Source organism: Neofelis nebulosa, chromosome 3 (assembly GCF_028018385.1).
Source record: "Neofelis nebulosa isolate mNeoNeb1 chromosome 3, mNeoNeb1.pri, whole genome shotgun sequence".
In the NCBI taxonomy this organism is placed as follows: Eukaryota; Metazoa; Chordata; class Mammalia; order Carnivora; family Felidae; genus Neofelis; species Neofelis nebulosa.
In genome coordinates this window covers 205,908,765-205,933,906 of record NC_080784.1, presented here as the reverse complement: position 1 = coordinate 205,933,906, position 25,142 = coordinate 205,908,765, and the positions used below count along the sequence as shown (strand labels likewise).

The following is a 25,142-nucleotide window of genomic DNA, read 5'->3' as shown; positions in this document are numbered from 1 at the left end:
TAGCCAGCACCGTGCTCGGTGGTGAAACCGCACGCTTTCCCCAACACTGATGTGCGGATCCAGCGTGGTCACGTTCGGCCCCTCAGCGGGCGGTTTAGTAGACTTATACGAAGCTGCTCTATTTCGTACAGAAATGCGAAGGACTGAGAGCAGCCCCAACGACTTTGAAACAGAAGAACAAAGTTGGAGATCTGACACGACGTGATTTAACACCAAGGATAAATCTGCCGCCCTAATCAGGACGGTGTGGAATTGGCCCGAAGTCGGGCAGATCAAGGGAACAGAACAGACAGCCCAGAACTAGGCCCACACGTATCTGGATACTGATTGTCAATAAAGGTGTCATTTAGTACAGAAAATGCAGCCTGTTCAGTGGAGAAAGGACAGTCTTTTCAGCACGATGTGCAGGCACAACTGAAAATTCATTTGCAAAAATAAATAAAAAACGTCGGTGCGGTCCTCACACTGTGTCCTGACGTTATGTCAATATGGATCATAGTTCTGAAGCCACAGAACTTCTAGAGGAAAACACGGGGGGCAATCTGATGACCCTGGGTCAGGCCAAGACTTCTTAGAGAACATGTCAAAGGCACGACCTACAAGGGGGAAAGTGGGTAACTGACCTTTCTCAAAATCTAAAACTTACGTCCTTCACAAAACTGGGCAGAGAATGAAAGAACAAGCCACAGACGGGGAGAAAATAATTGTACGTCATAATGTGATGCAGGCTGCTGTCCAGAGTATATAAGGAATGCCCAACAGTCAGTACGGAAACAATGCAGTCACTGCAAAGGGAGGGTTCTGTGAGGAGCTCCCCGGCCTTGCCGCGGAGCTGGTCGGCCTTCCTGGGACTCCCCCGGCCCCGGTCCTCCCCGGGCACAGCCCCTGTGACAGCAAGTCCAGACATCTGGCCACGCGTGCACCCAGGTGCAGCACACAGTGGGCAGGAGGCTGGGGTCTGCAGTGAGGGCACTCCAGGGACCCCCCTCTCCCCGAGAACCCACCTCTGCCACGGCGGGCACCAGCACCTTCCGGCACGGGGAGGTTCGGGGGTGCCCCTCGCCAGGTCACGCACACGGGGGAGACCTCAAACTGTCACACCACAGAGCTACAGCAAGGCTCACGTGCTCCCACCATGACCCATTAACCAGCTACACTTGGGTACTAGGTCTGTTAGCACATTTTGCCATTTAATTTTCTTCACCGAAGCATCTAAAATTATACTCCCTTGACGCCCAAACGTTACGGTGTGACTTAGGGAAAACAGGTCGATGGCAGAATCCAGCCCAGAGCAACTTCAAGCCCGTTTGCACCACGAAATCCAAACCCAACTATACTAGTGTCCTGGGGCCACCATAACACAGCCCTGCAGCTGGCGGCCCAGACAACAGACATTTATTCCTCTCGGTCCTGGAGGCTGGGAGTCTGAGATCCACGCACGGGCAGGTTGGCTTCTGAGGCCTCACTCCTGGGCGTGCAGACGGCTGTCCTCTCCCCGTGTCCTGACACGGTCGTCCCTCTTCTCTTCTTACAAGGACACTGGTCAGACCCACCCATGACGATCTCATGTTCCCTTAATTACGTCTTTAGGATTGGGGGTTAGGACTTGAACATATGAATGGGGGGTTGGGGCGCAACTCGGCCATCGCAACAATCCAGGATTTACTTCATCCTTCGGAGCTATGGTTTTTAATCCTTTATGGTTTCTGAAGCAAGAGAACACACACAAACTGCACACTCACATGTGCCCCGGTCCGTAATTTTCATGAGCTAGAAGGTCATTTCGATGAAAACCAATGACTCAGCCTCCTTCTACAGTCAAAGCCAGCAAGGTGGAGCCACCAACGGGGTCCTGGGCCTTCTCCACCGCACCGGCTCTCAGCCCCCCACTGACTCACCCCCACGGCCCCCCATGGGCAGCCCAGGGAGAGCGGGACTCACCAACACAGCCCATGTGCTTCTCACAGTATCACTCTTGTAAGAAGACGAAAGGAGGCTATTGGGTTGGGTTTTTTTTAAGTAGTTTTAAAAATATTTTTAACATTTATTGATTTTTGAGAGGGAAACAGAATATAAGCAGGGGAGGGGCAGAGAGAGAGGGAGACTCAGAATCCGAAGCAGGCTCCAGGCTCCGAGGGGTCAGCACAGAGCCTGACGTGGGGCCTGAACTCACAAACCGTGAGATCATGACCTGATCTCCAAGTCGGACCCTCAACCAGCTGAGCCCCCAGGCACCCCGACTGAGCCCCCCGCAGGTGCCCCGAGGCTCCTGGTTTTTGAGCATCTACTCTGCACCTAGCATCTGCCTGGAGACTTTATGTAACAGACCCCATTATGGGGCAGAAAGGTTCAAGATACTACACACCCCAGGGGTAGGGCCTACAACACAGCTTCATTTAAGAGAAGTCCGCACACTGCGTGCGGATGAATGTTGATGGGACTTCCTTGTGTTCTGGGTCCCCAGCAAGCCCCCACCCCCACCAGAGCTGGCTGAGGAAGCAGCACGGGAGAGAAGAGGTTGCAGACACGCACCAGCTGCCCTTCACCTGCCCTTCACCTGCCGGTGAGCAGGCAGCATGTGCTGTGGGTCTCGTGGACCACCGCAGCCCGCCAGGCTCCCGCCTGCACTCCCAAGGGCCGACCAGCCGGATGCCAAGCACCTTTTAACGGTCAGCTGAGCAAGCAGATGGTCGTGGAGCACTGGCCCCGGCTCTGGCCAGAATCGGGGTGCATGAAGCCCCCAGGACTCACTGGTGAGAGAAATCAGACTTCCCAGCAGGCATTAAATGGCGAGGCCATCACCCAGAGGGCCTCTGTGGGGGCCCTCCCCACCCTGAGGAAGACTGAATGTACCCCCACACTGGAGCCAGAGCACTGACTCAAACAGAACTGAACGGTGCCCAGTCAGAGACCCACACGTGGACGCCTCCAGGGGCCCCTGGAGAACTAAGCCAGGCCAGGCTGATGCCACCATGCATGCCCCACACAGATGCCACGCTCAGCAGAGGGCTGTGCTGGGGTTCAGGGGGCCTAGGGGCCCTGAGATGCCCCAGACAGGAAGACTCAGGGACCCGTCACCAAGGTTAGGGTCAGACAGCAGGGGGACGAGGAGAGCTCCCATGGCCAGTGCCGAGCCACCAGCCTCAAAGCAGAGAAAGTCACGGCCTCCAGGTGCTTGGCTGTGGTGGCCACATCCTTCCCGGGGCTGACTCACGGGGGCTGGGAATGCCAGGGGCCTGGGGCCCCGGAACCTGGCCTCCAGTGACCTGCATAGCATGACAGCACTCTCAAATCAAGGCCGCCAAGTGGCCCTGCAGAGTGGGCTGCAGTCCCATGTTAACTGCAGTTCCCCAGAGTCTGCATTGCAAAGGCGGGCACATCACCCTGTGCACATGGGTCCTGTACAAGCAGCCCTCCCTGATTGCCATGACCCGGCAAACGCCTGCCCCCTCTCAGCCTGCCTCCCTTCTGTGACACCATCCACCCCTCCAACCAGAGGCAGACCCTCTTCCAGTGACTGCTGCTGAATGAATGAGCGAGTGAATGAATGAACGGACAAACGAACAAACCAGCATCATGACAGTCGAATGGAATGGGAAACAGCAGTCAAATCTGAAAAGACAATGTCCTAATTTAAGGCAGATGTTAGAAATGACAGACACTTTCGGGGCGCCTGGGTGGCTCAGTCGGTTAAGCGGCCGACTTCGGCTCAGGTCATGATCTCACGGTCCGTGAGTTCGAGCCCCGCATCGGGCTCTGTGCCGACAGCTCGGAGCCTGGAGCCTGTTTCAGATTCTGTGTCTCCTTCTCTCTCTGACCATCCCCCGTTCATGCTCTGTCTCTCTCTGTCCCAAAAATAAATAAACTTTAAAAAAAAAAAAAAAAAGAAAGAAATGACAGACACTTTCAACCTAAATGCCTGAGCTTTGCTGAAATCCGCTCTGGCAGGAGTCCTTACACAGCCCACAGGGCCCCAGTAAGCGGCCAGTTAAATATGTTACCATGATGAGCCTTCATAAAATCAGAGCACGTACACAAAGGCATCCCTGGGCGGCACCGCTAACCCTCCTTCTTGGGAGGGGGGCAGAGTACGCAGCTGGGACCCACGACTTCTCACTGTGCCAGTCTGGGTCAGGAGCTCTGGCAGCAGGCCCCCCAGAGGCCCCTGAGCAGGCGTCTGGGCACCCGGCTGGCGGGAGCGTCCCCGGCTCCCCCACTGACCAGAGCAGCCCCTGTGCCTCACCCGGTCACGCCAATGCCGTGTCCATGGCGACACCTTCCTCCCGGGGGCCTGCGGTTTGGGCTGCGCCAGGGAGAGTGGCCCGAGGGACCGGCCGCCGGCGGGAGCCCTGCTCTGTGTCTCTAATGTGCTCCCCTGGTGGCCGAGACCCCACACGTGTTGTCACAACGCGCCCCACCTGACGCCCCGGGAGAGGATGCGGGCAGCTGGCGCCTGCTTCCTCGGGACTTGCCCCCCCGGCCCCCCTTTACCCTGTGCCGATTGTGCTTTGTTTTCACCGGGGTAAATCCCAGCCGTGAGCATGACTGTGCCACGTCCTGTGTGTCCTCCTCATGGGGCATTAAGTCTGGGCTGGGCCTGGGACCCTGACACAGGAGTCTTAGAGGAGGGAGGAGTTCAAGATGCTCGTAGGAGTGCGAGACCCTTTTAGCTTTTTGTGACTTCTTTCTCCAAGAACGTTGCCTTGCCCACGCCTAATTCTAGAGAGTTGCCCTTTCTGCTGTCACCCTGTCAAGGCTCTGCAAAGCCCCTGATGTAGCTGCCACCCCATCTGGTCAATGTGTGTAACTTGCAACTACGACAGCCAGTGGACGGGCCGGAGCAGGTCAGGGACAAACTGACTGCGGGGGCGGGGGGGGGGGGGGAGCTCAGGCAGGCGGGGCAGGAGAGAGAGACCTCCTAGCTGCAAGGTCCACGTGCTGAGGGCACAAGGAAGGACATTCTTTGGAGGGAGAGGGGGAGTGTCAATGGCCCAGCAAGTCCAGAGGCCCCCCTGGGCCCTCCAGCCCCCTAGGAGAGGGGAGGGGCTCCTGGTCATTCCAGGGCCAGCCAGGACCTGCCTGTAAGAACCAAAACCCTTATCTAACTGTCCTGATGCTTAAAAGACACAGTGGGACGCTGGCTTCCTCGAAACCCCCCACCCCGTCCTGCCCCCCCCCCCCCCGGGATCTGGGAAGCACACTCCAGCCCCCTTCCCAGGGCAGACGGAATCCAGTAAGACTTGTGGGCAGAATGCACCAAGAACATTCTGGAACTTTGTGAAAGACCCTGCCTGTCACTCGACAAAACTGAAACACATCTCATGTGCTGACACTGGTCGTTGGCTAAACTGCAGGACATTTCTGGTGTCGCTTCCCCGGCTGGCTCTGAACCGTGCAACACGGCCAGAGTCTGAGCGCCCCCACCCCACAGCCTGACCCCTCCCCCCTGCTAGCTGCTCCCTGGCCAAGACCCTGCCGGCTCCTGCTCATCCCGCCTCCCCCTACCTCTGCTCGGGAAGAGTGCCCTGGGCAGCCTGCACTTCTCGCCTGGCTCTCTTCCCCCACGCTGTCCCACTCGGGGTCGAGTGTCCTCCAGGCCCGGTGCGCGGCTGGACCAGGGGGCGCCCAGCACGTCAGCCAGGCCAGCCTGAGATGTGCTCAGCAGGTGACAAGGCCTCGGGTTCCCCCACGACAGGCCCCTCGGCCCCACGCCCGCTCACCTGGCAGGAGCGAAACTGGCTGACGAGCAGCGTGCACCGTTGCGGGTCCTTCCGCCCGTCCAGACTGTCCAGCTCGGCGGCCACCTGGTTCAGCTCCTCATCCGCATAGTAGAACTGGGCGAGCAGCTGTGGGTCCGACCTCTGCGGGGGAGAGAGGCGCTGGCGTGAGCGGGAGCATCACTGTTCCCGGGCCCCACACCCCTCACGGAACCTGGCACCTGTCCTGACTCCCTTTGCATCTCAGCTCACTTCTCAGGAGGCCTTCCCGGCCGCAGGAGTTCAGGGAGGGTGGGGTGTAGGGATCAGAGGCAGAGTAGAATCGGCTCTTAACAAGGGACTTGCTCCTAAAACGAGACTACAATGGCAGCCGGTGAAGGACGCAGGTCCGACCAACACCCCACAATTTCCTCAAATGAAGCCTGAGGGACTGTGGTGCCATAAGTGGTTGCCATCCGCGAATCTGTTCTCTAGAACCTTCTCAGCCCTCAGCCTGGCTTCCATCCCCCAGAAAATGCCAGTGGTCTGTGGCAGGAGGCCCCTCACCCCCACCCCTGCTCTCCTGACCGGCTGCCGACCGCCCTGAGCACCCTGGCCGCCCCCGCCACCCCTGCCCCGGCCTGCGACCTTCTCCTTCCACACACTGGCCTCAGGGCCTCTGCACTGCAGCCGCTCTGGCCTGAGGCAGGAAGGATCTGAGTTTCCAGGATCAGGAGAAACCCAGAGCAAAAGCGATGACGCCCTTGGAGATACTTTCATAAGTGGTGGTGTTCACGACCGCGCAGAGAAAGAAAGGAGAGGGCGAGACCACAAACCAGGCAGGCGTTCAAAGGTGCCGGGGGACCACACACACGCACACTCGCAGCACAGTCAGCACAACCCACTCTTCATCCTCACGGAGTTAGCACACGGTTGCTTGTCCCCTGATGCTGTTAAATGCAGGTAACTTACTGTCCCAATCTTTGGTGTCCCTTTTTCTCCCATCTCGGGGGTCCTCTTGGCTCTGGCGTTCCATCCCCTCCCCTGTGCGGCCCGTCGGGTGGCTTTTCTTCGGCTCAGGGGTCCGGGCCCTTCAGTGCCTGACTCGGTCAGCTCTCGAGCTGGCCCGGGGGGAGACCCCAAATGAGGCAGAGCAGACCCGCGGGCGGGGGCTCCCAGCTGTGGTGCCTGCCTGGGGGCAGGGGGGCATGCGCCCCTGGCTGGGCCAGGGCGGCCTTCCCGGGGCTTTTCCAGGAGAGTCGAGGAGACGAGCATCTGTTCTGTCACCCATTCACCCAGCAAACGCTGCCTGAACACCCACTCTGCCCGGGGTGCGGGGGCCCGGGGGCACGACCTGGGATGGGGTGGACTCAGACCCCCGCCCTACTGGCGACCCAGTGCCTCACACCCTCTCTGGTCCCGGGAGCCAGTGTGTACCCTCAGTGGGCTCAGCTGACTTGCTGGGTTCCTGTCACTCCAAGGAGGGTGACCAGTGTCCCCTCTGTGACAAAACAGGAACAGGATTGGGGTCAGGGGCTAGGCAGTACTTTTGTGCCTCTTTCCTGTTCCACTGACTGGTAGCGTGGAAAGTGATGCTCAGAAGACATCTCGAGGCCCTTCCCCTACAGGTCTGGAGTCCCAGGGAGGGGTGACGTGGCAGGCAGGGGCTGGGGGCACCCTCCGTGGCCTTGGGGCTACTGACTTTTAGGGAGGCCCTGAGGCCTTGCTCTTTGCTTCTCAATGTCTCAGAATTGTGACCTGGCTCCCCTGGTGGCTGCCAGCTTCCCCTCCCGAGGTCCTGGATCCCACAAGCCATGTCCCAAGAAGGAGAGGAGTGCCTCAAACAGCACCTTGTTACCAGTTACACAGGGGTTGTCCCTTCCTGAGAGGAGGTTGCAGCAAGGGGCTGAGGCCACCGCCGGCCAATGACATGTTCCGGGCTCTGCTGGCACCGAGCCTGGGCACCTGACAGCCTGCTCGGGAGCTGACCTCAGTCACCAGAGGCCGCTAGCTTCCTTCTGGCCCCAAACCCACCGGCTCCCCTCACAGCAGTGGGGTGGGAGGGCAGGGAGAGCAGGGGGCACGGTGGAGACAGTCCCACAGCAGATGCCTCGCTGTGGCCCGGTGCCTCCCACGGAGCCGGCCTGGAGCTGTCGTGGTCACAACGCACCAGGGCAGGCAATGCAGAGCCTCCCTGCACCTGTTCCTGCAGCTGTCACCACTGCTCACAACACGGCGCCCGCTGGCACAGCAGACAGGCTGGGGACCGAATTGAGGGCACTGGATAATGACACCTCCAGGAAGCCAGGTCTCTGTTCTGAGAAAGAGGGCACGATGCAGGGGGCCGTGCCCAAACGTGTCCAGAAAATAACTCAGAAGCATCCTTTGCCCTGGCATTAAAAACCTCACCATAGGGGCGCCTGGGTGGCGCAGTCGGTTAAACGTCCGACTTCAGCCAGGTCACGATCTCGCGCTCCGTGAGTTCGAGCCCCGCGTCAGGCTCTGGGCTGATGGCTCGGAGCCTGGAGCCTGCTTCCGATTCTGTGTCTCCCTCTCTCTCTGCCCCTCCCCCGTTCATGCTCTGTCTCTCTCTGTCCCAAAAATAAATAAAAAATGTTGAAAAAAAAATTTAAAAAAAAAAAAAAAAAAAAAAAAAAAACCTCACCATATATAAGCAGACCTCAAATCCAAATATTCACACTGACGGCCCGGGTGAACGCAGCCCCCTCTGCTATTGGCGGTGAGTGACCACGGAAGGTCCCGGAACGCCTGACGGTGGCCGTGGTGCCAGCTGTCAGGAAGACAAGGCTCTGCCCCTCACATGCTCCCATTGACCCCGCCGGCCATTCCCCTCCCTGCACCCAGGAGGGGACCGAGCCTCAAGAGCGTCTTCCGAGTGGCCCTCAGCTTGTGCACATGCACACACACACCTTCCTCCACGTTCTGGAGAGAGTGACAAAGAAGCACCATGTGTTCAAGCGGAACTGTGGTGTGTGTGTGTGCACGTGTGTGTAGGGGTGTGTGTGTGGTTTGGTGTGGGTGTGTGTGGTGTGTGTGTGTCTCCGTGTGTGTGCGGGGTGTGCATGTGTCTGTGTGAGTGTGTGGGTGGCACAGGGAAGGAGACAGCAGCACCCAGTACTGGGTGCCCGCCCAGAGCTGCGTGGGCTCTAAACCTCTTCACGACCATGCCCCCCCAGCGACGAGCACCTAGCAGGTGCGGCAGGATCCGGTCTTGGAAATGATGCACAGAGACGAGGCTCTTGGTCCCACTTCACTTTGACGTCAGTGAACTACAGACCTTAAAACCAGACCTACAGACGTGCTGTGCATCAGCAGAAAGAGAGCCACAAACACACACACACACACGCGCGCGCGCGCGCGCGCGCGCGCGTGCAGCAGAGTAAGAGAATTCAGAAAACTTTTTTAAAGCTAGTGATTATCCTATATTACTGAAACTCAAAAGGCCTATGCTATTTGAAAACTTTATTCGTACCCTGAGCCAGCTTTCCACCCCCTCAGGACTGGCATCGTCCACAGAGGAAGCAGACGTCCACTGTGTGTGTCCCGGGAAGGAATCCGTGCTGGCCGCGTCGGTCAGACCTGCCCGCGGACCCAGGCACTGCGAGGGACAAAACTCCAGACAGGGTTCCAGGAAATGAATGAACACAACCTACAAAGTTCCATTTGTGCTGATGAACAAAATCCAAGGGAGAATGATGACACTCCATTTTTGTGTCGGAGTCTGCAGGGTCCGGAGTAACACGGGCCAGCTCAGCCCCGCCCACCACGGACGTCCAGCTCAACCAGAGGGCAGGGTCATCACAAGTCTGCTCAAAGTGGGGGACCCATGGATGTTCAGGGACATGAGAAGTTGTCTTTCTCTCTTAGATTTAAATCATCTAGCCTTATTCTATAACATGGTAAATTAAATTTTATTAAGTTTATTTATTTTCAAAGAGACAGAGAGAGCAAGCAGGAGAGTAGCAGAGAGAGAGAGAATCCCAAGCAGGCTCCGCACCATCAGCTCAGACCCCGATGTGGGGCTTGGAGCCTGATGTGGGGCTCGAACTCACGAACCATGAGATCACCGCCTGAGCAGAAACTAAGACTCAGAGGCTTAACCGACTGAGCCACCCAGGCGCCCCTAAAATTAAATTTTAAATTACACTTTTAAATATCCCTAAGGAAAATGTTCACAACAAAGAGAACCAATTGGTATATACAAGAAGGACTCAAAAAATAATAACAACAACAAAAAAAGAACTCACCCTATTTTGAAATAAAAATTGTAAGAGAATAATTTAGAACTCAGTAGGAATGTCTTTTCTGCCACACTGTGTTGATATTTTCTCACAATCAGTTCAGGGCAGCGTAAGTTTTCGCGGTCGCAAGAAGACAAAACAGAAGCTCACGGAAGAAAGCGTCTGGCCTGGGAGGTTCCATGACTCTACGAACAGGCAGCATCAGAGGTGGCGGGAAAACCAGGAAATAACAAAGAAGCACTAAGTTGAAGTGCAAACACGAACTGATTCAGCACGAATTTTGTCAAGTTGATGAAATCATTCCTTCATTCGAAAGCTGCTCTGCGGTGTGGGAGAGGGCGCAAGCCACAGTGGGAGGGGGCTCAGGCCCTGCTGCAGGCCCCGGGCTGAGCCAGCCGGCTGGGCTGGGGCGGAAGGCGGCAGGAGCAGGCCCGCCCAGCCATGTGCAGAGCACCCGGATGAAGTTCACAGGGAAAGGGAAGGCCCAAGGTCACATGGCGGGACAGGATGGAGCCCAGAGTCGGCCTGGGGCTCACACTAAGGACCCTCGGGCATCCTCGTGGGAAAGATGAAGGGGTGAGTGTGACAAGGGCTCCCATCCCTTTCACACCCTTGCTTCCCAAGTAAGAAGTGAGCACTGCAGTGGGAGGGCCTCACGAGGACGCCCCTGTTCGCTCCAGGCCGCAGCCACACAGCCCCAGCCAAGCCGCACGATGGGGAGAAGGGGTGGAGGCAGATGGCCAGACAGGTGGGTAGGACAGATGGCGGGACAGGAGGCCTGGCCAGACCAGAAAGGACCAGTCCCCCACACTGCCTGGTGATGGAGCACAGCCCAGGTGGCATGTGGGGAGCCCCAGCCCCCTGCCCACCCCCCTCCCCTCAGCACCCGCCCCAGGATGTGAGCTGGGCTCCCAACGCTCACTCGTTCCCCAGACAGGCCACCCCATATGCCTCCTGCCATCCCAACACTCAGCAGGAGCCAGCCTTCCAGATCTCAGTGGACCCCAGGTAGGCATCAGCTGGACAGAGTCCAGGTTGCTCAGGGGTGAGGGCTGGGCGCCTAAGGTGCCAGTCCGCCAGCCTTGGGCCTCTCCCAGGACAGCTTTCCAGTAAAGCCTCAGATTCCCCACTGAAACACCAGAAATGCAAGGATGTTGCCAAAAACAAACAAACAAACCAAACAGAAAAGCCTCAAGTCGTGGCACCTTGAATGTGACTGCTCCCCCTACCACCAGTGGTGCCCCCACCCAGCCAGCTGGTCTCCAGTCCCTGGGCCTGGGAGAATCAGCCCAGACCACACTAGGGTCTTAAGGAAGCCCACTGACCAATCGTCCCATGGCTGGAACCCCTCACTGCCTCCAAACACCAACCCAGGCCCTCCTGAAGGTCTGCACCACCCTCTGTCCCCACCAACGTCTGGCATATTTGGGGAGCCATGACTCATGCCCCAAAGTTGGCTTGTCTACATCAGTACACCCCGGGGCCGCCTGGCCCCAGACACCAGCCACCCTTCAGCAGATCTGGTGCCCCAAATAGGCACAGGCTCCTGTTGTCACAAGGCAGCAGCCCTGCCATCTGGCCCATCAGTGACTGGACTGGTGGCTGGTTACTCCTGTGCCCACCCCCCGACTCTGACCCAACTGCCTGCTATCTCTACCCAGGGGCTGCAGAGAGCCCGCCCAGTCACAAGGAGCGACAGTCAGGGGCTTTGTCCCACACCCCCTCCCCAACTGCTGGTAGCTCCTGCTGCCTGCCCCCCGCCCCCCCCCCCCCCCCCCCCCCCGCAACTGGCTCCCTCTCAGGACTCAGGTTCCTGCCCTCCCTGAGGCCTCAGGTTCAGGCGCAGAGCTGGGCCCTGGGCACATCACCACCCCTGTGGCCCCCTGCACCTGGCCGGCACACCTGGCCGGGGAAACCCTGAGGTGGCCAGCTGCTTCCCCCCAGGGCTTGAGGAGGCTGGCCAGGCCCCAGCGGTTTTAGGTCCTGGCAGCCAGGGCTTGGTGCAGACTAATCACAGAGAAAACCGTCAAGAGCTGTGTCTAAATCATGCAACCTCCATAATCCAACACCCCCTCAGAGGAGGTGACGGCCACTCCCCAGTCTGCACAGGGGAGAACCTAGGCTTGGATCCCATGTCCAAAAAGTAGCCCCACCTGTCACTTCGCCCCCCTAACAAAGGATGGCCTTTTTCTGCAACTCACTTTCCCTTCTGGTCCCTGCTGCGTGTTAAGAGCAAGGCAGCACAGGGCTCCCATCCGGACTGGTACCACGTGTCCCTGATAGAAAGCTGGAGGGTCCCACTGGGGTCGGGCTCAGTGGCTCAGGGTCCCGGCACACGCACCCACGTGGGCCAACTTGCACGGACACCACATGTTTCCACAGGTCTCCTCTGAATGCCCAGGGAGCATCCATCCACCCTAGGAGGCTGGCCCCATCCTGGGCCGCAGCCAGAAAATCGCCGCTGAAGCCCAGGAACCGCCCCACCCAGGGCAGGCACCAGCGGACAGTCAGCTGGCCCCGCCCGCACCTCCAGCCTGACTGCAGCCACAGATGGCCTGTCCTCCCTTGCGTGGGGCCCGGCCGGGCCGCTGTGAGTGGTATGCCTCAAGGGCAAAGCACTTCGCGGCTACAGAGCCGAATGCTTGCCCAAGAGAGACTGACGACGTTACACTCAGTTCACATCGATAAATATTTTATGTCTATGGTACAGCAACAGAGACGGCCATCCTGAAAATGTGTCCGGAGGAATCAAGGGCCCTCGACAGCATGAGGAAGAGCCTGTGCCCCGATGGCAGGATGAACCAGCTTCAGAATTTATAAAGATGGGTGCTGGGCTTAGGTCCAGGATGCGCTGAGCTTCAAATCCCGCTCAGTCACTTACTGGACGGTGACCATGGGCACGGCACTTACCCACGTCTCCATCTACCATTTGCAAAATGGGCTTAACGCACTCAAGTACCTGGCAAGCGCCCGGGGCACAGCAGACACTCAGTATAGTCTGTCACTAAGGGAGTCATCACTACCGATAAAAGCGTCCCTGGTGCAAGCAGTCAAAGGTGATAGAAAACAAGCCAAGATGACCTCACTTCTGAGAGCATCATTCCCTGAAAGTGGCCTGCAGCATCCACACAACAGCAGCACCACCCCCAAACAGCAGACCACAATGACACCCTGTGCCAACCAACAGAGCCATGTGGGGAACCTCAACCCCCAGGAGGCAGTGAGGACCGACAGCAGGGGCGGGGAGACCTCCCCCCACGACCGCACCTGGTCCCCGAAGTGCCCAAATCCGGGAGTCTTTCTGAGCCTTCCCCAGGATATCAGGGGGTGGGGCACTGGGACAAGGGGCGCGCATCCAGGGCTGGGGTGCAGGGCAATGGGGCGCAGGGTCGGGGCATCGGGGGCTGGGACCCGGGGCACTGGGGTTCAGGGACGGGGCATCAGGGGCTGAGACACGGGGCACTGGGGTGTGGGTGCTGGGCATCGGGGGCTGGGGTACGGGGCACCGCAGGTGCGGCACTGGGCACACTGCGTGGGCCATTGGGGGCGCAAGTGGCAGAGCCCTAGGGACAAGGGGGCAGGGCGCAGGTGTCCAGGTGAGGTCCGGAAAGGCGGGCTGCCCTCACATAAAGGAGGAAGAGGCCAAGCGGGCTGGGTCGCGGGAAGCGTGGGCTGGGGTTGCGCAGCGAGTGGAGCCTCCGCGGGCGCCATGGAGGCCGGAAGGTCGGTCGTGTCCCAGAAGGAGCGACGTGGGAGGGAGGAGAGGCCTCGGGACGAGCGAGCGTTGCGGCTGGAGAAACGCGGGAGTCTCTCGGGCTCAGAGTGGTCTCAGAGTGGTCGCTGAGCCCCTGGCCGCTCAGCAGGTGTCTGGGCGAGTGGGCCGCCTGCCAGGGAAATGCAACCTGGCCCGTATCCCTGGCCCATCCCCGCTCCAGGTCCCTCCCCTAATCTCTGACACTTCAGAGCCCCCAACCCTGAGCCGGACCTGGCACAAGTGGGAGCAGCAGCCCCTGGCCTGGGTGACGCCCGTTCTGGCTCAAAGATGCAGATAGATGGACTCTCCCAAGCCCTCAGACTCCTGGCCTGGGCTGGGGAATGGGTTAGCGAGCTGCGCCAGTCACCCCAGTACCGGGAGACCTTCACTGCACCTGCTGCGGAATGAAGTCTGCATGGACGTGTGGTGGGTGCCTCCCCTTTACAGGAGGGGTGCAGGGAGAGAAAGCACCCCTCTGGCAGGGCCAGGCCAAGACTTAAACACAGTATGACTCACTCAGGAAGCTGAGGTGGGCAGACTACACAGCCCAACTTCACGGTCAACTCACAGATGGTTCTAGAACAGCTGCTCAACACATCGACCTAAAAGATGTGTCCTGAGGCTGAATCTGGATCCCCACAAAGGAGAACATCCTCTTATAGTGATGGGGGGGGGGGCATGAAATTAAATCTAGGGTCCAGTTATTCCAGCAAAAAATAGTCCTGAAATCTTACCCACACCCAAGAGGCTCACACATAAGATTTTTTTTTTTTTTTTTTTTTTTGAGAGACAGAGAGAGAGGGAGACACAGAATCTGATGCAGGCTCCAGGTTCTGAGCTGTGAGCACAGAGCCCAACACAGGGCTCGAACTCATGGACTGTGAGATCATGACCTGAGCTGAAGGCGGACGCTTAACCGACTGAGCCACCCAGGCGCTCCTCACAGTTAAGTTCTGAGACAGAGTTTTGAACTCACTAAATTTTTGAGACACTGTTATCACCATAACCAGCGTTGCCCCAAATGAGGTTTTATAAGAACTTCTTAAGCAGAACGGACTGTGGGCCTCCCTGAGTGAAGGCAGCACTCTGCAGCTCCCCAGATGATCTGCTAAATTAGTGCCCCACAAGCTCTGGAGTGTAGGACCCGTTTAGACACCCAGGAGACGAGTTCCCTGTACCAGCTATGGCTCCCACTTGGAGGGCCAGCTTCCCCGCTCTTGGCGACTCTGGAAAGTAACCCAGGAAGGGGCCCCGGAGAAACCCCTCCAGCTGCAGGGGGTCCCTGCCTTGGGAGCCATGGCGAGGGGCCCCTTTATAAACATACTCTGGTCCCATCTGGAGACAGACCCCCACTGTTGGGGGAGATGCTCCTGAGAAGCAGGGCCCCAGCCCTGGGAGGAGGCTAGGTCACCCCCTGTTGGGCTGGGACATCCCCCTTCCACGGGGAGCAGCCTGGCACGGGACCCTGCCACACCCCAGGTGACCACACTGGCCTTGGCTACAGTATTTGGGCTTCAGGCCAAACCAGATGCAACGCCTACACATAACACACTGTCCAGTGAATGGTTTCCAGAAGGAAATGATTTCCCCAAACTCCCCATCCAGCGCTGTGCACACAGATGACTCACCAAGCACGGGGACCATGGGGAGTTCAAGCCGGGCAGCTGCGGTGGGTCACGGAGAAGCCCCTTGCGTAACTTCTCAGAAAAGTGGCACGGGCACCCACACATCTGGAGAGGGAGTGTGCTTCGCACCCCCAGACGCCGCCCCCAGGCAGGCCCTGCCTGACCGCAGGTGTCTGAACTACAGGAGGTCTGTTTAGAATTTGAATGGGTTTGAGGTTCTTTCAAATGTGAGTTATTTTCAAAGCTATTAAGTAGTAAACTTGGTGGCATGCTATTTACTTTATTCCCACACGGTTCCCACACTGCTGGCAGCCACGGGACACAGTCCCCCGGGGGCCCCAGGCCCGAGCTCCCATTGTTGGGACAGTGTCCTGGGCTCGGGCTGCAGCCCAGGAAACAGGCGAGGTAGCCGGGCTGGGAAGTCTTCTCAGCTTCTGGGACGGTGGGAATCTACCCAAGGGAAACGGAAATTTAAATTGCTTCTTTATGGGGGCGCCTGGCTGGCTTAGTCAGTTGAGCATCCGACTTCGCCTCAGGTCATGATCTCCTGGTCCGTGAGTTGGTGAGTTCAAGCCCTGCATCGGGCTCTGTGCTGACAGCTCGGAGCCTGGAGCCTGCTTCAGATTCTGTGTCTCCCTCTCTCTCTGCCCCGCCCTCCCCCCCGACTTGTGCTTTGTCTGTCTGTCTCTCTCTGTCTCAAAAATAAACATTAAAAATTTTGTTAATTGCTTCTTTATGAATTGTCCTCTCCTTCAGAAAGAATTTGAGGTGATCACCAAATCAGAGCACACGTGAACTGAGCCTGTTTGTTTAATCAGAGGAGCAATTAAAGGGCCCAAACAGGGGTCCCTCTGGGGCCAAGTGGATCACTGCAGGTACATGACAACAGCCAGCTGGCCTACCCCGATCTCTGTTTTGCTGGCACAGGCCCAGGGCCCATGAGTGTCCCACAGTCCTGGGCATATCAGCGCCACAGAGCGGGGATGAAGTGGATTGGGAGAGTCCAGCCCCACACCTGTAGGGAGCCCTAATCCCGGGCCAGCCTCACCTGCGGTCTGGGAACATGCTGGGGTCAGGGAGCAACACGCAATTCCTCCCACTGGGAGGACCTAAGAGACAGGACATCACCAGGAGGGAAGCCAGCACCTGGGGAGGCCTTGCTGGCTGAGCAGGTGGGGTTAACACACACTTGAGGGATCCAAGGACTTAGAAATGCAGGTGGGCAATCCCTATCAAAATAACACCAGCATTCTTCACAAAGCTAGAACAAACAATCCTAAAATTTGTATGGAACCAGAAAAGACCCTGAATAGCCAAAGCAATCTTGAAAAAGAAAACCAAAGCAGGAGGCATCACAATCCCAGACTTCAAGCTATACTACAAAGCTGTCATCATCAAGACAGCATGGTACTGGCACAAAAACAGACACTCAGATCAGTGGAACAGAATAGAGACCCCAGAAACGAACCCACAAACGTATGGCCAACTAATCTTTGACAAAGCAGGAAAGAATATCCAACGGAATAAAGACAGTCTCTTCAGCAAGTGGTGCTGGGAAAACTGGACAGTGACATGCAGAAGAATGAACCTGGACCACTTTCTTACACCAGACACAAAAATAAACTCAAAATGGATGAAAGACCTAAATGTAAGACAGGAAGCCATCAAAACCCTCGAGGAGAAAGCAAGAAAAAACCTCTTTGATCTTGGCTGTAGCAACTTCTTACTCAACACATCTCCAGAGGCAAGGGAAACAAAAGCAAACATGAACTGTTGGGACCTCATCAAGATAAAAAGCTTCTGCACAGCAAAGGAAGCAATCAGCAAACAAGGCAACCGACAGAATGGGAGAAGATATTTGCAAACAACATATCAGACAAAGGGTTAATATCCAAAATCTATAAACAACTTATGAAACTCAACACCCAAAAAACAAATAACCCAGTGAAGAAATGGGCCAAAGACAGGAACAGACACTTCTCCAAAAAAGACATCCAGATGGCCAACAGACACATGAAAAAATGCTCAACATCATCCATCATCAGGGAACTACAAATCAAAGCCACAATGAGATACCACCTCACACCTGTCAGAATGCACATTCACAACTCAGGCAACAACAGATGTTGTCGAGGATGCGGAGAAAGAGTGTCTCCTTTGCACTGCTGGTGGGAATGCAAACTGGTGCAGCTGCTCTGGAAAACGGTATGAAGGTTCCTCAAAAAATTAACAATAGAACTACCCTACGACACAGCAATTGCACTACTAGGTATTTATCCAAGGGGTACAGGGATGCTGTTTTGAAGGGACACATGTACTCCAATGTTTATGGCAGTGCTACTGACAATAGGCAAAGTATGGAAAGAGCCCAAATGTCCATTGATGGATGAATGGATAAAGAAGATGTGTGTACATACATACACACACACACACACACACACACACACACACACACACACACAATGGAGTATTACTCAGCAATCAAAAAGAATGAAATCTTGCCATTTGCAACTATGTGGATGGAACTAGAAGGTATTATGCTCAGTGAAATTAGTCAGAGAAAGACAAATATATAACTTCACTCATATGAGGACTTTAAGATACAAAAGAGATGAACATAAGGGAAGGGAAGCAAAAATAAGATAAAAACAGAGAGGGAGACAAAACAGAAGAGACTCTTAAATACAGAGAACAAATGGAGGGTTGCTGGAGGGGTTGTGGGGGGGGGATGGGCTAAATGGGGGAGGGGCATTAGGGAGGACACTTGCTGGGATGAGCACTGGGTGTTATATGTAGGGGATGAATCACTGAATTCTACTCCTGAAATCATTGTTGCAATACATGCTGACTAACTTGAATGTAAATTAAAATAAAGGGAGGAAGGAAGGAGGGAAGGAAGAAGGTGGGTTGGTTGGTTGCTGCAGCCTTGGACCCAGACCCCCTGACCACACGTCACCCAGGGCCAGTCGGGTGGTGCTGCTCCCGGAAGGTCTGGGGACACGCACCTCCAGCAGGTCAGGACGACATACCCAGCCCCCTTCCCAGAAGAGGGTACTCCGGGCTTGTAGAAACAGCTTTATTGACACAGATCTCATGTCCCATAACATCCTCCCAGTTAAAGTCCTCAACTCAGGGGTTTTAGTACATTCACGGGGTTGTGCAACCATCACCACGAACTAATTTTAGATCGCCTCCACCCCGCAAAGGGAAGCTTGCACCCATTCCCAGTCATCCCTCTACGGGCCCTGATCTACTGTCTTTACGGATTTGCCTGCTCTGGACGTTTCATGCAAATGGATCACAGGAGATGTGACCTTTTGCATCTGGCTCCTTTCCTTCTGCATGTTTGCAAAGATCATCCACGTTGTGGGGCATGTCAGTGAGTTCTTTAGGGCCGAACAGTTCCCACTGTGGGGATGGACATTTTGTTGGTGGAGCCCCTCCCCAGTTGGTGGACAGGTGGACTGTGTCCACTTTGGGGCGATGCTGCTATGAACGAGTATTTGTGTGGACGTCAGCTTTCCACCTCTCTTGGGCGTAAATCTGGAAGGGGTCCCAATCCGGGGTCACTGCGTGTGAAACTGCCGGGGCCACCGCCAGGTGGCTTTCCAGAGGGGCGGCACCATTTGGCGACCGTACAGCCACAGTGTTTGGGGGTCCCCGTCAACACCTGCGCGTCTCAGACTTCGATTGCCACCGTCCTGAGGGCGGTGAGGCGCCACCTCTGTGCCCTGTGACCCGCACCTCCCTGGTCAGTGAGGATGCTGAGCTCCTTTCTTGTGCCTGTTGGCCCTTTGTCAGTCTTCTCTGTGGCTGTCCTTCCTCACAGTGACCTCTTTCCACATGGGGGTCAAAGGAGCTGAGGCGGTCACGCGCTCTGGTCTGACCATATCTGCCTCCCACGGCCACTTAGGTGCAGTCCAGACTGGGCCTCTGTCTGCTAGGACGAGGGTCCCTCTGCCACAGCCAAAGCCACAGGAGGGTGCAGACTGTGCAACACAGACACGCTCACTTGCCATAAAGGGAGTCCTTGGAGCGAGGCAAAGGTTCTCCCATCACCTGCCCTGGCACCCCGGAAATGTCTCCTACCCACCTGCAACATGTGGAGTAGGTGGCCCTCACAGTCCACTCAGAACCCAAGAATGTGACTATCTTTGGAAAAGGGTCTTTGTAGATGGAAGAAAGGTGTGCTCTTGGGATGAGATCATGCTGGGTTATCAGGGTGGAGCCTACCTCCAGGGACAAGTGTCCCTGTAGGAGAAGGGGAAGCGTACACTGGGGACAAGCCAGGGGAAGTGAGGTCAAGACTGGAGCGAAGTGTCTACAAGCCCAGCAATGTATGGAGCCCCGAGAATCCGGATTCTCTCTCAGAGCCTCCTGAGAACCAATCCTGTTTTCAGACTGTGTCTCCTGAACCACGAAAGAAACTCCTTTTCTTTTAAGCCAGCTACTTGGTTACCCCAGGCGGGAGAAAAGAATGCACCCTCCCTGCACCCCATCCCTGTGTCCGCACCCCAGTGCCCGCACCCCACCCCTGTGCTCTGCGCTGTCAGCGTAGAGGCCGACGTGGGGCTCGAACCCACGAACCATGAGATCATGACCTGAGTCGAAATCAAGAGTCAGGACGCTTAACCGACTAAGCCCCTCAACTGCCCCTTCTTTATGATTTTCTTAGTAACATTTTCTTTTCTCCAGACTACTTCATTGTAAGATTACAGCATACAATATATGTAACATACAAAATATGTTAACTTACTGTTTATATCATCTGAAAGGCCTCCAGTCAATAATAGACTATAGTGGTTAAGTTCTAGGGGAGTCAAAAGTTGCACAGAGATTTTCAACTGTGTGGGGGATTAGCACCCCTAACCCCTGTATTGTCCAAAGGTCAACTGTACTTGGTTTCAAAGCATTTTTAGAGGAAAAACCATAGACGGATATTGCAGAGGCTCAACATACGGCAGAAGAGAACCAAATGGGTGTCTGCTCAGAAAAAACAGGGACGGGGTCTGCAGAAAAATAATCCAGATGCAGATTCTCAAGCCAGGGCAAAAACAAACAAAGCAAAGCAAAAAATAAAAAGACTCCCTTCAACAATAGTGGGCAAATAAACTCTTCACATGAATCCGCATAATAGCAGCGAAAGCTGAACCCCTAGAGAGCTCTCACCCTGGACGTGTGCCCACTGAGGCTCCCTGGAGGTGACTGATGCCAGCTCAGCCGCTGACATGGGGGACCCTGCATGGTGCCTACAAACAGGCTGCCTGCCTCCTGAAGGGACCCCAAGCGCCAGGCTGTCCCAGAGGCAGACAAGACAAAGCGCCCGCCCATATCCACGAGGAGCCCACCTTAGGGGCCCAGGGGACCTGGGGGCAGAGTAGAGGAGAAAGGGTAAGCAGGGCCGCCCAAAGCAGAACCATCAACACACAAGGACTGGTTTTTTATACTGAACACAAAACGATTTTTTAAATATTATTTTTGATTGTAAAAAGTACAGAAATTCGGAAAACTGTAAACAGGAAAATAATCATCTCCAAGAACCCAAACCCAAACCCAAACCCAACCTCTTGGTCTTCTGCCCACGTGAACCCGGGAACACAAGGAGCCCTCTGTCCCCCCCGCTACCCGCCCCCAAGCAGGGCTTCTCAAACCTGCATGGCGGTAAACTCACTCTCGCACGTGTTGGTGGGACGCCGGGGTCCCCACAGGGCCCCTCAGCACCACGGATGTGTTCAATTCATGCTCCGAACCAGAGCGGCTCCAACACCAGCACCTGGGCCCCTCCCACCCACAGGTCTCCAAGAGCACTGACTGCAAATAGCAAAAAACAGCGTGTTTACTCTAAAATTATGATCTTGTCCGTAGACTCAGCCCCTCCACTCTGGAAAGAGCCGTGGGGACAACCGAGTGCGAGATCACTCCAAAAAGCACGTCTTCGGTTAACTGTGTAGGAGCTGAGGCTGTGAAGACATCTGTCCGAATCCGTGCTTTTCAGCAGGTCCCCGTGTGCTCATAGGGAAACGTGCCCCAAGTATCTATGGAACAAACCTAAACTTTAAAACACATCCACATAAACCCAGACGGCAGACACAGCGGCCTGGAGAGGCTTTCAGACGGGAGTGGGCACAGAGAGGCCCCAATTCTCCCATGGAAGATTCTGAGCTTCTAGAACAGCATTCTCCAGGGAAGTGTTTGTCTTTCTCTATTGTCTACGAAATGCAATTCCAAGTGCCTTGACTGCTCGTCGGCCCATATGAGGCTCTGCAGGAGCGTCAGCCATGAGCTGGGTGCTGCCCACCACACCCAGGGTCCTGTCCCAAGTCCCCTTCCCCACGCCCTGCTGCGGCAGGCCAAGGGGCCGGCGTGGCTCTCCTGAAGCTTTGAGGAAGAGGGTTTTCTCTTGTCCCAACCACCCATTTTACAGGAAAATGTTAAATTAAGTCATTCCTACTCATTTCAAGCAACTTTGCATCAAATAGGGTGGCAAATGCTAAGAAGGCCCGAATCACGTGAGTGGGTCAACCCTGGTGGCTCCCAGGGGACCCGCCTGGCTCTCCCCCAAGCTGGAGAGCATATGCCCCACCCTCTGAACCCCACATGAAGTCACGACTTGGTGGCCATACAGACTGATCTGCCCCGTGGCGTGAGACACCACCCCAGGCTGGACGCGGGTGGCCATCCCAACACCGAACCTTCAAGTCTTCCACGGAACAAAATGAGTATAAAATTACACAGCGTGAGCCCCTGGGCACAGGACTGTGCCACCATCACCTGCTGTCCCAAGCAGAGGACAGCCCAGAGCCCCTCCCTCTGCTCCTGCTGTCCAGGTCCCTGCCGCCCACAGAGGCAGCCACTGACACGTGGGGCTGGTGAACACCTAAACGGGGCCATCGGAGTTGAGACGCGCTGTCAGTGTGACCAATAAACATGCCACCTTCACAGACATTAGCGTGAACGTACAGGTCCCCTGGTCCATATGCTGATTACGTGTTGAAATGGTAGCATTTTAGATCTGTTTGTTTAAGTAAAATGTATTATGAAAACTAAGCCTGCCTGTTTATTTTTACTACATATATTTTTTTTTAATTTTTTTTAACGTTTATTTTATTTTTGAGATAGAGAGAGACAGAGCATGAACGGGGGAGGGTCAGATAGAGGGAGACACAGAATCGGAAGCAGGCTCCAGGCTCTGAGCTGTCAGCACAGAGCCCGACGTGGGGCTCGAACTCACGGACCGTGAGATCATGACCTGAGCCGAAGTCGGCCGCCCAACCGACTGAGCCACCCAGGCACCTCAATTTTTTAATATTTATTCATTTTTGAGAGACAGACAGAGTGCGAGCAGGGACGGGGCAGATCATGCCCTGTGAGATCATGACCCGAGCCGAAGTCAGATGCTTAACCGACTGAGCCACCCAGGTACCCCGCTATATATATTCATGTGGCTCCTTGAGAAGTTTAAATTACATACAAGCTTGCGTGTGAGGCTCGCATCATTTCTCTGTAGGACAGCACATAATTTCTTACACGATCAATACCTAATTACACTTGTCGACATTTTGCTGATTTCCAGCCTCAATGCTGATTCTTCTCTCCCCCTGGCTTCCCTGTGAGCTCTTTTCTTCTCGCTGATGTGCGTGCGATGATAACAAATCTTACAATAAGGGTCCACGGATGGTTGACAGTGTGGCTATCGGTGAGCCTGGACACAGGCTGTGTCGGCCCCCCCGTGGGCGTCCGTCTGGGGGTGAAGTTCTGGGCTACGGCCGGCCTCTGTCTCGGCTCCAGGGAACGTTGAGAGACACCCGCCAGGCTTTCCCCTTTCTTTACAGCTACACTGTCTTTTCTTTGTTAACTTACTTTTCACCTCCACGTCCTGCACTTTCGCCTTGTGTCTCAGGGATGTAGTTTCGTTTACGCTACTCTGAACTCCGTCTCCCTTCATCGGAGGACCCTCGTCTTTCTTCCACTCGGGGAAATTCCCAGCTGGTGTCTTTCCAGATGTGGCTTTTCCGTCATTCTCTCTCTTCCCCGCTCTTCCCCCGACTCCTAGGAGACCCTTACTGGACCCTCTTAGGGAGCACTCCCCACTCCCGCACGGGGGAGCCCGGTACGCGTCCTCGGGAAGCACTGTGCAACACCCCACTGTCCCGCTTTCCCGGATGGACGCTACACACTGATCTGTGCAACTGACGGCTGGCGTGTGCCATCACCTAAAAGGTCCGAGAAGGCAGGCCTGCGTCCACGCACCCCTCACTCTACCCCCAGCACCCAGCGCCTGGGCAAATCCCTGCAGCACCCACCCAAGCTCCCACAGCCACCTGGCCGCCCGGCCTCATGCCCTCCTTCAACCCCGTACCCTGAGGCCAGCCAAAACAGCTGCCTTCTGAGAGGCTCACACTCTATACCCGTCTATACCCAGAGCTTCCACTCAAGCCATAGATCCTGGTTCTTCCAAAAGAAATAGCAGAGGCAAGCTGAAGCCAGGCCAATTAATTGTAGGGTTTGCACCCGCTTCCCCACATCACCCTGAACCCAAGGGTGGGAACCGGGAGCCGGTGCTAGGGTCTCTGAGCAGAGGACTCTCCCTCCGTGGGACAGGTGTGCACCTGGTTAGTAGTGGGCCCTGGGGCTTCCTGGGATAGTGCCCGTGGTGGCAGATGGTCACCCCAACCCGATGGGGCCCCCTGCCTGGCTACTGGGCCATCCCAGGAGGAGGCACGGGATGAGGGCTGGTTAGGTGGCCGACGCCCAGAACCTCCCAGTTCTGCTGCAGAGCCGTGTACCGGAGGACAGAGAGCACCTCTGTGCGGGGACTGCTCCAGGCACAGGCAGGAGCCGCGAAGACCCAGGAGCAGCCACCGCGGGGCTCAGAGTGTCCTCACCTACCACAAAAAGGAAATCTCAGAAACCCAGGTTCTGTCCAGATTTGTCTCAGCCGCTGAGGTGCCCACCCCCATGCCTCTCCTCTTACCCGAACCAGGAAAACCCAGGCTGACGGACACACTGTTGAGCTAAAGTTGACACAATTCCAGAGGCTGGACCGCCAGCACCCTACAACTGCTGACAGGCAGCAGCTGTGGACTCCACAAAGCCCCGACTTGACTGCCCTCGTCAGTAGGCACAGAGCACTTAGACACACAGGGGACACGGCTCCTTAGCCTCCTGAATTTCCATCCCATTTTCTTCATGCAATTTTAACTGCATGGAATATATTTTTATGCTCCAAAGTCTCTTTTGATCACCTATCACACCCGTCTGTAATAATAAATATATAAGCAGAATTTTATTTATTTTTTTAATGTTTATTTTTATTTTTGAGAGAGAGACTGCAAGCAGAGGAGCGGCAGAAAGAGAGAGAATCCCAAGAAGACTCTGAAGTGACAGCAGAGAGCCAGACGTTGGGCTCGAACTCATGAACTGTGAGATCCTGACCTGAGCTGAAGTCAGATGCTTAATTGATTCAGCCACCCAAGTGCCCCTATAAACACAATTTTAAAACCTTTCCTGGGGGCACCTGGGGGGCTCAGTCGGTTGAGCATCTTCAGTTCAGGTCATGATCTCACAGTCTGTGGGTTGGAGCCCCACACTGGGCTCTGTGCTGCCAGCTCACAGCCTGGAGCCTGCTTCAGATTCTGTGTCTCCCTCTCTCTCTGCCCCTCCCCCACTCGCATGCGCGCTCTCTTCTCTCTCTCTCTCTCGCTCTCTCGCTCTCTCTGTCTGTCTCTTAAAAGTAAGTCAACATTTAAAATATTTTTTAATAAATAAACAAAACCTTTCCTGTGACTGTAAGGCTGAGTGCTAG

The 25,142-nt window shown here is 55.8% G+C and overlaps 2 protein-coding genes across 4 annotated transcripts in view; one reads left to right on the top strand and one right to left on the bottom strand.

Annotated features, from left to right (window-relative positions):
- RNF4 (ring finger protein 4) overlaps nucleotides 1–25,142 on the top strand; it is a 170,742-nt gene that overhangs the window by 29,319 nt on the left and 116,281 nt on the right. The window lies entirely within an intron of this gene.
- ZFYVE28 (zinc finger FYVE-type containing 28) overlaps nucleotides 1–25,142 on the bottom strand; it is a 120,130-nt gene that overhangs the window by 56,959 nt on the left and 38,029 nt on the right. For all 3 annotated transcript variants that reach the window (XM_058719623.1, XM_058719622.1, XM_058719624.1), the window contains exon 2: nucleotides 5,721–5,861. In XM_058719623.1, the coding sequence (XP_058575606.1) occupies nucleotides 5,721–5,861 (141 nt within the window). The remainder of the gene's footprint in view (nucleotides 1–5,720; nucleotides 5,862–25,142) is intronic.